This window comes from Eubalaena glacialis, chromosome 4 (assembly GCF_028564815.1).
Source record: "Eubalaena glacialis isolate mEubGla1 chromosome 4, mEubGla1.1.hap2.+ XY, whole genome shotgun sequence".
Lineage (NCBI taxonomy): Eukaryota > Metazoa > Chordata > Mammalia > Artiodactyla > Balaenidae > Eubalaena > Eubalaena glacialis.
Window position 1 is genome coordinate 16,385,477 of NC_083719.1, and position 15,781 is coordinate 16,401,257.

The window sequence follows — 15,781 nt, forward strand, 5'->3', positions numbered from 1 at the left end:
ATCAGTGAGATGGGGAAAGTCTGAGCTTTTGTGAGGAATAAAGGCAAGTCAATCATAAGTCTACGAAGTTTATGTAAGTTGGAGGATAGTCTTTTCAGACTACATAGTTATCATATGAGGTTCATTATTTTTTTAATGACTGCCATGTTAAAAATAAGCAAATTAGACAAGTATAAACCAATCATCAAATATTGGACAACCAATTTTAGGTACAGGAATGATCAGAATTGCTGATGTAAATGCACTAAAACAAATGGAGAAAAAAAAGTATAGAGTTCCTCAATGTTTCGTACAGGATAAGGTTTGTAGGTTTTGTTTTTCTTTTTTTAATTAAATCTTTCCCTGACATAGATGATCTGAGTATATCTTAAAACATTCATTCTATCCACTTAAAAAAGGGGGTTCTCCTGTTAAAATAAAGGGGGACAGGCAGGACAGAGACAGTAGTCTCTGTGATTCAGAGCAGTGCACAACTGGTGCACAGAAGTTGCATACATCATAGTGCAAGCAGCAAATCCCCTGCTCCATCAATTTCATATGGAGAAAAGAAGTGGGGAGGGCAAAGGAAAATGGTACATACAAGTCCATGACAGAGTGGCCTGGTATATTGGAAATACCTCGTGTCATTTCAACACAAGACAAAGCTAATGAGATGCGTCACAAAAACAGGGTGTGGGTCTCAAGAGTCCACCCAAAATAGTGGAAAAAGAGGTCGTGATTAACTTCACCAGTTTCATTTTGCAGGGTACCACCCCTAGAAATCAGAGTCATAAGTGATTTGGAAACATTTTGTTCACTTTTGCTTTTGAAAAGAAATCACAAAATATTGAAACAAATATCATTGTTTGGCTTAATTCAGGTATTCTTCATTAAACAGTACACAGACTTTATTGAGCAATTGAAAATATACACAAGGAACAATAGCTTTCTCTCTGTTTTTTTTTTTTAATTTGACTTTCTTCTGATTAAATAACCCAGTTTCGATCATGAAAAGGGCACTTGTTTCTACAGTAGCTGTGCTCTGCTTGCTCAGTTCCTAGTACTGTTTCCAAGCTTCTTCCTTGCCATGGCTGAGGTTATATCTCCACTTGCTCAGGAAGCCAATTCTAGAAGGTTGCAAGAATGGACCCCCTAAGTTGTTCTTTCAGATTCTATTTCTCCATAGAGTTCAGCTAACTTTTTAAACTCGGGTCCCCAGTCTCCAAGGTACTGATAATCCTGGTCTGATTGTGTGGCAGCCGAATCCAGCGAGCTGATGGACCCGGCTTCCGATCTCTGACCCTCGTAGGCGTAAGTCTGCAGAGAGTCATAAGGCGGGACGCTGGGGTCCAGGTCGGCTTCAGCCAGTCTTTGCTTAATAAACTCCTGAACATCTATACTTTCCAGGGTGGAAAACGTCTGGTGCCTGGGGGTGAGTTTCACTTCCGGCCTGATATCTCTCCGGTGCTTGAGCTCCTCCGCAGCAGACGGATTCCTCAAGGCTGTGATGTCAAAGGCCTCGGTGTCTTCCTCGCCGCCACCCTCGTCATCATAGGTGACCACGTTCTCCCGCACGTCCTCCTCTGAAATGATCAGGGGCTCTTTTTTGCTGTGTCTCAGGGTGATGAAAAGTACTACAATTGCTAAGGAAAAACGGAAAGAGGATGAAGGGTTAGAAAAAGAAGAAGGACATTCTTGGAGATTGGACATCAGCAATTCCCAGCCACTATCATCAGCTACATTCCATTTAGGCTTACGTTGTAACACAGCCCTGATCTCTGCACTCTGTGAATACCACCGCAAGAGTTTTTAACATCTTGAAGAATGTAGAAAATGACTATCTCTACAAAACATTGGGAACCGCTGATCTTCTGGAAAACGCTGTGATATTCTCATTTGCCAGGCTATGGCTTAAGGATTCGTGACCGGTGATGAAGTCTAATCATTCAGCCAGGGAAACAGATGATGGAAAAGCAATATGAAATTTTGACTGGAAAAATAATTCTGTGTGGGAGTCAATCTATAGATACTTATCCTTCTTAGGAGTACACTAAAGGCAGGATATTTTAAGTTTTTGTAAAATAGGAAGAAGGAGCCCCTATCTTTAACTCTTTCCTTTTGATGCTTTGTAGAAAATCAAAGCAGGAATATTTTACATGGTACAACTCGTTTGTTCATTATCCTTTAGAATAATATTATCAGGCATTAATTATTACACTTATCTATCAAGCTGCAAAAGATGTTATTTTATTTGTACATAGTTTATGTTTCATAGGAATTTTTTTGTTTACACAATGCTCTTTACATAACTTTTTAACTTAATCCTCAAAGCAGAGCTGGGGATTTCCTCATTTTTAAAATGAGGAAACTGAGACTCAGGAGAGATTACATGAGTAAATACCATGTAACCGTAAGACCACACAAATGGCAGGTGAAAACCTTGGGCTGTAGTTTATGACTTTTCACACCAAAGATGATGATGTTTCCATTACCATATTCAACTTCATTATTTTAAAAATATAGAACAAGGAACTGAGTGACCTGTTGGCCGTGTGTCTTAGGGCAACTTAGCCAAAAGCAGTGAATAGGTTCTTATTATCAAAAATGTTGTAGCCATTGAATAAATCGATAGAAATAGGTCTTGGGTATTTTGCCTTGGTGGTTTTTCAATAGTTTCAGATTACTCTATTTGATGGTATTAAACCATTACTAAATAGAAAGCTATTTCTACTTTATGTCATTAGGCCCAATACCCTTTACTTCATCTCTACAGACTGTTTGCTTCTTGGTTAGCTGATAATCTAGGCTTTATGATAACAATTATTAGGTTCACTAGTATTTAAAACATTCCTTATAATATAATAACCAGAGAGGTATATTCAAATGGAATGTAGGGTTGTTAGATTTAGCAAATAATGCAGGACACCCAATTAAATGTAAATTTGATATGAATAACAACAGAAATATATATATGTATTATATATGTATAATACGAGATGAAACACAACAAAAATACATGTATAATATATGTATACATACATATTACATACTATATATAATATGTGTAATATACAATTAAGTATGTCTCATGCAATGTGCAAATATTTTACGAACACATTAAGTATATATATTAGATATTTGTCCCAATATTATGCATAGGACATATTTATGCTATACATATTATAGCATAAGTGTATATATATATATCTCATAAGTATATTATAGCTTATACATATATATAGCATAAGTATGTCCCATGTAATATATCTGATGGTGTATGTGTATACATACACACATGCAGAAACTCCTACAGATATATATTTTTTATACAAAACACATTTCTATACTGTATTTTGTCTATTTATCTATTTATTTATGTCTGTAAACTGTATTTTACCTGGAAATCCTGATTATATGTAAGCTTTAACAAATGGTCAGAAAGCAAGCGAACACTGGGTTACCTATCCTCTGATAAAGAACATACCTGAAACCCTCGAATCCACCCTTTTACCCTTCCCCTCTAAAAAATAACTTCTATTCTTCTTTTTTTAACTGTTTCCTTGCTTCTCTTTATAGTTTAACCCCTTTTTATGTATACCCATAAACAACACAGATAAGCTTTGCCTGTATTTGAACTAGATATCATAGTGTATATGTGATTTTAAGACTTGAAAATGTAGAGAGGAAGAGGAATAGATATTCAAGCCAGAAGTGGAAAGGATAATTATGAGAGGGAAATCTACCATATGTGGAAAGAGGTGGTCACAGTGTACTGGGAAGAAGCTAATTTTGCATACAAGAGGCAAGTGGGAACCTGTGGGAATAAAGGAAAAAGAGACAAAACATCTTTAGGGAGGGTCAGGGAATCATCGGGAAAAGTATGGAATAAGAGGATACTGCCTAAGTAATGGGGAAATGCAATGGGGAGATTATACTAGACATGGGGAATTAGTGAGTCACTGTGTTTGAAAGGGAGTGATTACAGAAAAAGCAGAAAATGAAATGTCGATGCTGCACGTGGCTCTGCTTCACAAATGCTCTGCTACAGAATACAGTAGTTTCCCGTTCACGTTGCTTATACTTTCTTTTTGGGACAAACAAACAAACAAAAAAAAACAAAGAAACATTTCACTGAATGCCATCAATATGCATTTAATACCTCACTGCTTATTTTAGTGTAAATCCAGCCTACAGCTTTCTAATTCAGTGGCCCAAGCAGTATCCTCAAGTAATGCACTCCATTCTACCCAGAGGTTTATATTTATCGTCCACTATATATTTCTGCTCATCTTTACGATTAAGTGAGGAGGCCGTTCTAGATCAAAACATCTATTTCGGGCTTCCCTGGTGGCGCAGTGGTTGAGAATCTGCCTGCCAATGCAGGGGACACGGGTTCGAGCCCTGGTCCGGGAAGATCCCACGTGCCGCGGAGCAACTAGGCCCGTGAGCCACAACTACTGAGCCTGCGCGTCTGGAGCCTGTGCTCCGCAACAAGAGAGGCCGCGATAGTGAGAGGCCCGCGCACCGCGATGAAGAGTGCCCCCCGCTTGCCGCAACTAGAGAAAGCCCTCGCACAGAAACGAAGACCCAACACAGCCAAAATAAATAAATAAATAAATTTAAAAAAAAACAAAAAACACATCTACTTCTACAGATTGCCTAATTTATTATAGTCAAATTTCTTACTTTTGTCAATAAATCAAGTTATTTTCCTGATGTTGAAATGGTTGGTAGTTGATGCCAAGGGACTTTATGTGCATGTATAACAGGAAGAATGTGATCAATACTATTATCGAAGTATGGAGGTAATTTACATCCTTCACCAATATCAGTATCATATTTGCCTAATGAAACATAGTGGATAATGCTGGGTTTATTATTATGATAGCTTCTATTCGCTTATTTCCCCGAATTTAAGAAAATATTCCTGATATATATGTGTTGAATCAAAATATAGATACTAGGTAAGTTTGAATTTAGAGTTTTACATCTATCTCTTTTCTAGACAAAGAGAGTTACTTGCCAGTGACAAATGATTCCTAGATTTGTTACATAACTATTTATTATAAAGATCAATTTATAAATAGCCGTACAATCTGGGACGCTTTTTAAGGGTGGAAGGGGATTTCCTTTATAATTACATCAGGACATCAGGACAAATATGGACATATGGTCCCTTTAGTCAAAGGCAAATTCAAATCAATTCAGAGAAGAATGTGGAAGCATGAATGAGAAGGTACACTCCTAATGAATTTCTTTACAATCATGTTTGTTCAGTAGAGGTTTCTGGACCAAATGGCACACAGCAGACACTCCGTAAACAATTTTTATGTAGATGAACAAAAGAATAATCTCTGTGAGAGTGATCATGTGGCACTGGGTTAAGTGAATCTTCATGAATAGTAATAGTCTCACTAGGAAAATAATTTTTAAATATTTTTTTAAATCAACTTACTGCTCCTAATAATATGAAACACCTAATTTTGCTTGAGAATATTTTTTAAAGTTTGAAAAACAAACTAAATGTTTTCCCCAAAATCCCAAGGCCAAATTTATTTGAAGAGAATAAGTGAAGATAATAATCATACATATAAATTTGAGAGTTAAATCCCTATTTACGAACTGGCAGGCAAATAAGTATATTCAAATGAGTCTCCCACAGTATATCAAACCATACATGTATAACAGGGCAGTACTCCTTTCAGTGGTTCATCTGGGACAATATAATATGATAGAGCCATGGTGTTGTTAATAAAAAAAAAAGAGAGAAGGGTACAGAGCTTGTCCTTTGTTCAAAATTATATTATAAATGATTTCTGGTATTTTCAAGTTTGATTACATAGTCTGGAATAAAATGAATTAATTGTAGTATTTTTGCGGTGTCTTTAGTCTAATGAATATTTTATTCTTGGTTAGTATATTTCTTTTTCTTTTCTTCTCTGTAAGTCTGGCCAGGATTTTAAACCCAAGTGATTCTTTTTATATAAGAAAATTATAATGAATTTATTGTGTCAGTAATTTATTCTATTCATAAAGGAATTCAAATTTGTGGAAACAGTTTTCTCTTTGTTTTCTCCTATATTATATTTACTTACTTATTATATTTACTTACTTACTCATTCCAGTGCTTGGAGTACTAAGGGGCTTTGAGTTTTCATAACTAAAACTGACATACAACTTGCATTTGAATACATTATGTACTGACTCCTAACATACTCCCCCAAACTACTTTTCATAGCAGATTTGTTTACCCCTAAATATCACTTGATTCTTTATACCATCATATGTGAGTACTAAACTTGGTAGAATGAGGTGGCCCAAGTCAGGGAGATGATTTTGATTAGCATCTGTAGCCATAATTGGTAATGACACTTCTCAGTGAAACTTAATTTTTCAAACTCAGGGGAGCCCACAAGGTCATTTAAAATGGCTTTCATGGCAAACAGGTTGGCAGTTATCTTCTCATCAATTCCACCTCCTCTCCTAGTTCCTCACTCTCCTCCCACCACACCCACCTTGATCCCCATTTATGATGAAATTTACATCCAAGAATAGGAGCAGACTATGTGGTGGATTCATCTAGGTCAGCAGATTATATGTGACGCATGGACTACAAAGGTAGCTGGAAGAGGTCTGATGCAGATCCTGATTCAATGTTCTCTTGCACTGGTTCACTCTGCCAACAATTCTGGTCCCTCTGACAAGTAATAGGGTGGGTTGGGAAAGAAATGTCAGATCCCTGGGAGGGAAAGAGGACTCTGACAAGCCCCTCCTCTGGCACCAAACTCTGACTGCATCATGATGGCTCACTCTAAATTCTCTCCTATCCATTCCTTGAAATGGATCTGAAAAGGTAATCCTGACAAAACATAACTCAACTCACAAGGTTTACATTTACCATTTAAAGTTAGGCCCTTTGGTTTTCAAGCCCCATCTTCTGGTAATCAATATATACATAGATGGAGTCTGACCAAACTGTAAAATATTGAATCATATTTAACCTATAATAAAACATAAATAAGCACCACAAAAGTTTACAGATGACTCTAAGGTCATTCTAGTTGAAACTTTATTTTCATAGATTCAGAAATAGAAGCAAGAGACTTCATGGGTCCTGAGATCACACAGTTAATTAGTGGCAAAACTGGGGCTGAGTTTCCACAATCACAGTCATGTTCACAAACAGCTACTAAGTAAGACATTTTTCAGTATTAAAAGATTAACTTCATGATTTATTTAGCTCTTGAGGTTGAGTGCTATTTCAGAATTACAAGTTCTAAAAGTATTGCTACCTCTGATGTTGTTGATATTTTTCTTGAAACCTATGAGCTCACACATTAACCAACATTATTTCAAAACTACAAATGACTCCATCCAAGTCTGTGGGCCAGATATTTTCTGAATAACAATATAAACCCTTAAAATGCCATGAAAAATATAAATTACATTATAAATAGTGATTGTTTAAATCTGAGCTTAAGAAATTCTGCAACCTTTGGATAAAACTGTAAAGACACATTTGAGTTTCAATAAAAATTGAGAGAGCAAACATATCAAATAGAAACTTTGTTTCATTAGCCCTGAGGTACAGCATAAAATATAGAAATGTTCTCTTATTTACCCCAAAGGGGAAGCAACATTTTCATAAAGTCAATTAAAGGGATGTATTGTTTCATGAAATAATAAAATGTTATTTTATATAGCACACCTAAATGTACCTTATATTGACATCTTTCAATCTTAAAGAATTTTAATTTTAGTATGCAAAAATAATTTTATGATGATAAATGAAAACAAAAGCCAAAGGTAACATGCCTCCACCAGTTGAAATATCTTTCAGAATAAGGCCTCTGGAGGAACTTATAGTAATGTCAGAGTGTTTTTCTGTTTTTGTTTTTGTTTTTGTTTTAATTGAAGTAAAATTAACTAACAAAAAGTCACTGAGTTCTATTCTTTTCAGTTTCAGTTAGGAACCCTAGAGGGTTCAATGTTTATAGTTGTTTATTCTTTGGGGTTTTGTTCTTGTTCTGTTTTCCTTTTTGCTTTGTGATATTTTGGTTTTCATTTTCAAAGACAAAAAAGGTAATTTGTTAATTTCTAAAGAAAATAGCAGTTAAAATATATATAAATAATCAATATATAAATTAATAAAATCAAGAAAGCCTGATTTTCCCAGCTACCATCTCTACCACACTTCTGCAAAAGACTGTACTGCAGTGAAATAGTTCTCGTTACGGTGAATCAAACCTCCACACTCCAAGTTGCTAAGTGCAATTGATACTTTTTGCGACTCAATTTATTTAACTTTTGAGCAGCTTTGAACACTGTTGAATGCTCTGTCCTCCTTGATGCACTTATTTTCTTTGTTTTAGGATATTATACCTTACTAATTTTGTTCCTTGTTCTGTGATTTTTCCTTTGCTCTCTGCTATCGCATCCTTCTTGATTTAGCGATAATACTGGAGTTTATCACAGCTCAGTCTTAGTCTATCCTCTCTCTCTTTATAGACTCTTGCTGTGGTGACATCAACAAAATGCATTTCTGGTGTCCCCCAACTCAGGGAAGATCAGGGCCCACATTCAGCAAGAGACGAAAAGTCTTCTTTGATACTGTTCTAACTCAGTCTCATATCCAGTTTATCCAAGATCACTTTTTTTTTTCTTTTTTAATTTTTGGCAATTTTACTTTTAGCCCTTGGAAACTTGTTCCAAGAAAATACACCACATCATAAACATTAAATATTTGTTCACTGACCTGAAATAATTAACACTGCAGTTTTCAAATGGAATCTCAGGTACTTCCAGTAAGCATTCAGTAAAGATTTTGGTAAATATTTCCATCCTGTGATTTGCAGCCTATTACCCAAGATCACTTTTGATTTCACCTAAAACATCTTGGTATTATCAACCTTTCTTCAGCTCCATTTGAAGTCTACTGGTCCAAATTATGCTATATCTGAGTGAGACAAATGTGTCATATTCCTAGTTGGTTTGCCTACCTGCTCTCTTTACCATCATGAGATCTGTTCTCCCCTTCATTCATAATCATCTTTCTTCAACATGCAAATTTTATGATGGAACACCCCTGCTTTCAACTTCTCCTTAAACTCCTAGAACAAAGCCCACCATTTTTGCCATTTTACCCCAACCTGCCTCGACCCTGCCTAAACATCCTTTCCACTCAGTCTTATTCCACCTTGATCTCCACTCCTCTGTACAGGTAATTTGTCTTCTAACCCAGGAACAAAGCAAGGGATATTCCTTGCAAAAATATCTGTGTCTCAAAGTATGTAGTTTGTTTGTTTTCCTTACGTATGCACAGTAGCAAGAAAAGAACAAAAGATAAGGCTCCTAAGAGAAAACTAGAGGGAGAGGACACACTGGAAAAATATACACGTACCCATTTTAAACTGTAAAGCAAAAGATTATTTACATCTGCCTTTCTTATAAAAATATCTGGATTTGCTTTCTTGTTTTGTATAGCAATTCTAAAGAGATTATAGTAATATTAGTTTCAAATGCAGTTGTGATAAGATTCCAACTATTAAAAAGATAACATAAAGTTAGAGAAAGTACTTTATTTTCTATTAAAATAAAATGTAATGCAAAAATAAACTAAAATAAGTATTAGTTTTAATTTAATAAAATTTGATATCGCTGAGGCAAAAATTATTTTATATTTAGTCTTTTAAAATTCAGCTAAGATTGATGATCAACTCACTTTAGGCTGACAGAAATTTCTACAAGAAATGTATTCCTTTTATTTGGTGGTTAGATTCATCGCAGAGTAATGCCACTTATGTTCTTTGAAATAAATTGTAAATGCCCTTTCAATAGGAAATTTAGAATATTTAATATCAACTCTTTCCAAAATAGGTCCTTTCCAAAAAGATTTCTCTTATTGCATCCCTTCTTTTACTACTTCAACTCTTTCATCACATTTGAACCAAATCATTTCCAGATTAACTACGGTATTGAGAAAGTTAAGGAAAAGAAACAGCCATGTCTTGTTATCACGTGAAGCATTACCAATTCCAAAGTTTTGTCAAAATGACTCTTTCTCTCTCTCTGTGTCTCTTTCGCTCTCTTTTCTAACGCGCCACTGTAGGGTACACTGAGGATCGCCATCACACATTAAGATGCAGAATGACTTACCTAGGAGAATGACGACACACAGTAGAATAGCGATTAAGGCTCCTGTACTCAAGCCGGCCGAGGACAGGACGGCTTCTGCACGGCAGGTCCGCACGCGCCCGTCTCTCTCGCACGCACAAACCCTGATGGTGAGGGTACTGCTGCTGCTGAGAGAGGGGATTCCACCGTCAGAGATCATAATGGGGAGGTAATACACATCCTGAATAGTTCGACTAAATCTCCTCCGCCTTGTCAGAATGCTGGCTGTGTTATCTACGGCAGACATAAGCAGAACAACATCGACTCAGTGAAGCCGCCATGGAAGATTCACAGTTCCTTGAATGGATACAATGGGCATGTGTGTGATTTCTTTTCCGTTTATGAAATGGATAGAGGAACGTGAAGGGGAGGTTATGAACCAGGGACTGAAACTCATTCTCCAATGGAGAAACCTATGCGAAACGTTAATAGGGCCTGGACTGAAGGGGAGGGGAAATAGTGGATGACAAAGGAGGAAGGAAGCGATGAGCATTTGGGGCATGGGCATCATAGCCAAAGGACTGAGAAGGATACGTGGATACCAGACTTCGGGGTGAGCCAGTGGCTCCTACCACAAACCTGGCGACTCTGAATATAAGTGATAGAAATAGACCGCTATGGTTTTAGCGAACTTCGGGTGCGGTTCATGTACACAACTGTTTAAGAATCATTGGTACAGATAATGTATTTATGGAGACACCAGATCAATTGATGAACTATTTTAAACTTGTGATTTGAAGCACTCTTGTTATCGTGGGCACACCATGGGTATGTTAATGATGAATAAAAGAGTTAATTTCATTTTTTTATGTGCTTTTAAAATGCTATGTACTATAGCAAATGATTGCATGATGTATTTTGATCAGTCCACACAACCCTATAAGGGAGAGGATGTTCAATTCCTTACATTTTAGGGAAAATCATTTTTATTAGGAATGATAATTTTAAAATAAATAACCTCAGTCCCAGAGGATAAACTGCCTCAAATCACAGAGCTAGTGAATAATCAAGCGACAACCCCAATACATTCCAGAACCCTGCTCAAAACCAGGATGTCACACTGCCTCTTCTCCACCAGTTCACTTCCAATTGGTATTGATGCCTCAGGTGCACATAGGAAATGTTTATCTTAGCATCGTTAGTCCCCCCGCCGTGTCTGTTAGCTAAAAGACCCTTTTGGTGCACACTTGGATGTGCTGCTCAGAACCCCTGCATGAAGTGACTTGTTGCCCGAACTGTAGATTGCCACCTGGCCCAAGGTTACACTTTTCTGGAGCAGCACATAACCAATGACTCATTGCTGCAAGGTTATAAAGGTCAAGCCACTTCTGCTGAATGCGGAAAATACTGAAGGGCAAGTTTAGTTCCAGAGCTTTCCCATGGGGTCAGCCATGGACATATTCAAATTGCGTGGCAGCTCAATTGCTCACTCTGTCTTTCTTTCTTCCACTCCCACTGTGGTCCACAGATGTCGATCATGAGAGCACCCTCCAGTAAACATCCTGCCCCCTAAACTCCAATCCAGAGCCTGCTTCCCAGAGCATCCAACCTGTGACTACACCTATGAGCTAATTACTTTTCACTAAAAAGTCAGTAAATCATTAGACAATTACTTTTAGGGATTCTTTTTCTCCTATCAATTTCTCTTATTCTGAAAACTGGAATTTTTTAAATTATGAGTATGTTTATGATAGTCATGATACAATACCCTACAGCTATATTCTCTTGGTTGTACATTGCCAAACTAATGCAATAGAAAGACAATAAATATTTCAAATATTCAATATAATGCAGGTAATAAAACATGAATAATACACATTATATACGTAAATTAAAATTATATACACACATATATGCACATACATATGTATAAGTTGTTGAAGGTTTGTTATAGAACATAAATAAATAATCTAATAAGTTATTAATAATACTTTCTCACCTGGAAGAAGAGAAATTTAAAGAAAAGTGTGTCGACTGCCTACTCTGAAGCAGGTTTCAGAATGATGGAAAATAAAAAGAGGAGAAACTGCATCACGTGTGTTTTTAAGAGTATAGCCATCACAGGTACTCTCCTGGAAACCTGACCTTTGAGTAAGCACATCTATCAGGTGTAGGATGTCGCTTCATGATTAATATAAACTTGCATATACGCACAATTCCTTAGCCTAAGGAAAAGGTATGAACGTGTGCTCAGAGGCACAAACACGTTTGAGAATCTCACTGCCGGTCCTCTGAAGAAGAGATGTAAGACACTGGTCCCTGGTCTCAGTAAATATCATAATGTGTGGAATGACATGATAACATGCAGGGGTAGATGGGGACTCTCTTTCATGGCTCTAGCCTCGTGTCCACTTTACATTCTTAATCTGGAAGCATGTTCTTTTTCAAGATAATTATTGGAAATGCAATCAGAAACATGAAGAGAAACAAGAAGAAAGCCTGAATATGTTTCTAGTGCATTTTAAGTTCTCAAATAGAGAGCTCTCACACATGGAGACATGACAATATTCTTTCGTTTTTCCAGTTGAAGGTTTGACTTTTGAAAAGAAAAAGAGGATTCAGGAAGCAAAGAGCTTCCTACCCAGAAAGGCTTAGCACAGCAGAATAATGAACTCTTGACAAGGGATATTGTGTACCTCCCTGGAACTGCAAAAAATGTACTTGGCAGTAGGCTCACTGAACTTGAACAAGAAAACTTTGAAATAAAATGAAAGGGATAAGAAGATATATATATGTGTGTGTATATGTATATATATATATATATATATATACACACAGACACACACACACATAAATATACATATGAGAACAAACTTTGTCTTGCTGAAACTGAAATATTAGGTGACAAGAAGAACAGCAAATCTCTAAACTTGAAATACAATGTTTAAAAAATAAACCAAGTATTACAGAAAGTAACTTTAACTTTAAACTGGATAAAAAACTATCAGTTGAATGAAGGGAAACCATAGCAGGATGTAAAATCTGTGGATGAGAAGAGCTAATTATCAATGTCAAATAAAGGACAATCTCTAATAATGTGTACCCAATTTTGGTTCTTAATTCTAACTGTCAAGAGTTTGGATGAAGACAGAAGATTATAGAACACTTGGAAGCCAAGCTAATATAGCTAACGTATTGGATTAAGATTTAAGGAGATTTTGAACAGCTAGCACAAAGACCTTAAACTAACAAGAAGACAGGAACTAAAGATATGTGTTAGATAGTAAACTTTGAAAAGTATCATACGGGAGAGATCTTGAGTAACATCTATTATTTTCAAATATACTATCTGAATGCAGCAATGAGGCAATAGATCTAAAACAGTCTCAGAAGGATTCAATAACAATATGGAATTTTTATGCAGATCTTTACTGAGAAGACTTCATTGGAATACAGTGCATAAATTTGGGTCTACTATCTTAAAAGTGATACTTTAACCCAGTTTAGAAGACCTTGACTGTGATAAAAGAGTTAGAAAAGTATGTCATATGAAGAATCTTTGAAACAAACAGTGTGAACATTCTACATGTCTTATATGAATTTAGGGGCCTGAAATGACTTAGAAATTTAAAGAAAAATTCGGGAAACTCTCTTAGTAATTAATGTCTTTCTGAATATAATCAATATTTTCCTGACATTCCCAGCAACTATAACTTTGATGCAATGTGGAAATAGCCTTGAACATGGTTTAGTCTTTCAAAATAGATGACAATGTGTTATTTATTTTGTTGCATATCCCATTTTGTTCAGAAAACGATATGGACACATATAGGAGGAAGCAGGGAGACTGCCATGCAGATATACAATAGCTGAATCATGGAGATATTTATAAATATCATTGTGATGACTGTGAAAGAATTGAAATTTTGAGTCTTTTGAAAAACAATAATAATAACAAAATTTTATTTTTGCAACTATAAGAAGTCCAGGGACTTCATAATTGATAATTTTGGGGGGATCTTTCACACAAAAAATATTATAGTAAAATACAAGGTTGGGTAGACAGGTATACTTCCAACTTCTACATTTCTATAGTGACAGAAGGCTACAGAATACAACAGTATAATACAAGTAACACAGTGCTTCTAAACTTCAGATATAATTTTCTTGAACTAGTAGTAGGTGCTCTATTATTTCTTCGTTCAATAGTTTGAAAGATCTTGAAAGGTTCTAATCTCTGTGCTACTTTCATAAATTGTAGTACAGTTTAAGTTAAAATAAGGCATGCTTTTAAAATACTCCCTGGGGCAAAAACACATCCTACATTAAAGTCCAAAATTACCTTATATCTTGGAAAGTATTAAAACCTAAAAAAAAGTGGCAGGGTTGGAATAAAGACATAGACATAGAGAATGGACTTGAGGACATGGGGTGAGGAGGGGGAAGCTGGGGCGAAGTGAGAGAAGCATGGACATATATATGCTACCGAATGTAAAATAGATAGCTAGTGGGAAGCAGCCGCATAGCACAGGGGGATCAGCTCGGTGCTTTGCGACCACCTAGAGGGGTGGGATGGGGAGGGTGGGAGGGAAGCTCAAGAGGGAGGGGATATACGTATGCATATGGCTGATTCACTTTGTTGTACAACAGAAACTAACACAGCATTGTAAAGCAATTATACTCCAATAAAGATGTATAAAAAATTTCATTTACAATAGCATAAAAGAGAATAAAATGTTTAATATATTTAACAAAAGAAGCACAAGCCTTGTATACCCAAAACTACACAACTTCATGGAAAGAAATTAAATATGTAAATAAATGAGAAGATATCCCATGTCTATGGGTTGGAAGACTTAATATTGTTAAGATGACAATGTTACCAAAAGTAGATTCAATGTAATCCCTATCAAAATTCCAATGGTGTTTTTTTGCAGAAATGGAAAAAACTCATCCTAAATTCAAATGGAAATGCAATGAATCTCAAATAGTCAAAACAATCCTGAAAAAGAAGAACAAAATCAGAGGACTCGCGCTTCCAATTTCAAAACTGACTACAAAGCTATAGTAATCAAGACCTTGTAGTACTGCCATAAAGACAGACATAGAGACTGGTGGAATAGAATTGAGAAATAAACCGTTATGTTTACGGTTAATTGATTAAAAAAAAAATCATGTGTTCTTCAAAACTCTTAAATTATCAGATGCCTATACCCTCCCTGCCATTTCAACGGATTCCTTATTTGATCACGCAGACATAAAGGTAAACTTTATCTCAAGTATAGCCTAGCAGACTATTAAAGTAATATTTCCAAATCTATCACAACAGCAGAAACATTTGAGATCTTCAGCTGCAGCTCTGTAATTGGACTAAACTTTTTTTAAAAGCTGAAGAAAAAGCTAGGAGATAGAAACTTAACTTCCACCAAAGAGATACATATGCATGGCTTCATAGCATTTTCATTTTTATCTGGTCTTCCAGCAGCAATAAGATCCATTCATAATTTAACTATCATCAGAGCCCATGCAGGAAACAATGCTCTTTTGCTTTCCTGCAAAGTACCTTTCACATAACAGGTACTTGATAAATAATGATTTGAACTGCACTCAGCAGGAGCCTGTCTTCTGTTACAGTTTCCTCATTATATTGACATGTATTAAGAAATTAAAACCAAAATGAACTAATCTA

At 36.0% G+C, this 15,781-nt stretch overlaps 1 protein-coding gene across 2 annotated transcripts in view; it reads right to left on the reverse strand.

The window, feature by feature from the left end:
* Nucleotides 1-887: 887 nt before the first annotated feature.
* CDH18 (cadherin 18) overlaps nucleotides 888-15,781 on the reverse strand; it is a 324,131-nt gene continuing 309,237 nt past the window's right edge. For both annotated transcript variants that reach the window (XM_061187670.1, XM_061187671.1), the window contains 2 exons: nucleotides 10,135-10,386; nucleotides 888-1,622 (listed from right to left, as the gene is read on the reverse strand). In XM_061187670.1, the coding sequence (XP_061043653.1) occupies nucleotides 1,132-1,622; nucleotides 10,135-10,386 (743 nt within the window). In that variant the 3' untranslated portion in view covers nucleotides 888-1,131. The remainder of the gene's footprint in view (nucleotides 1,623-10,134; nucleotides 10,387-15,781) is intronic.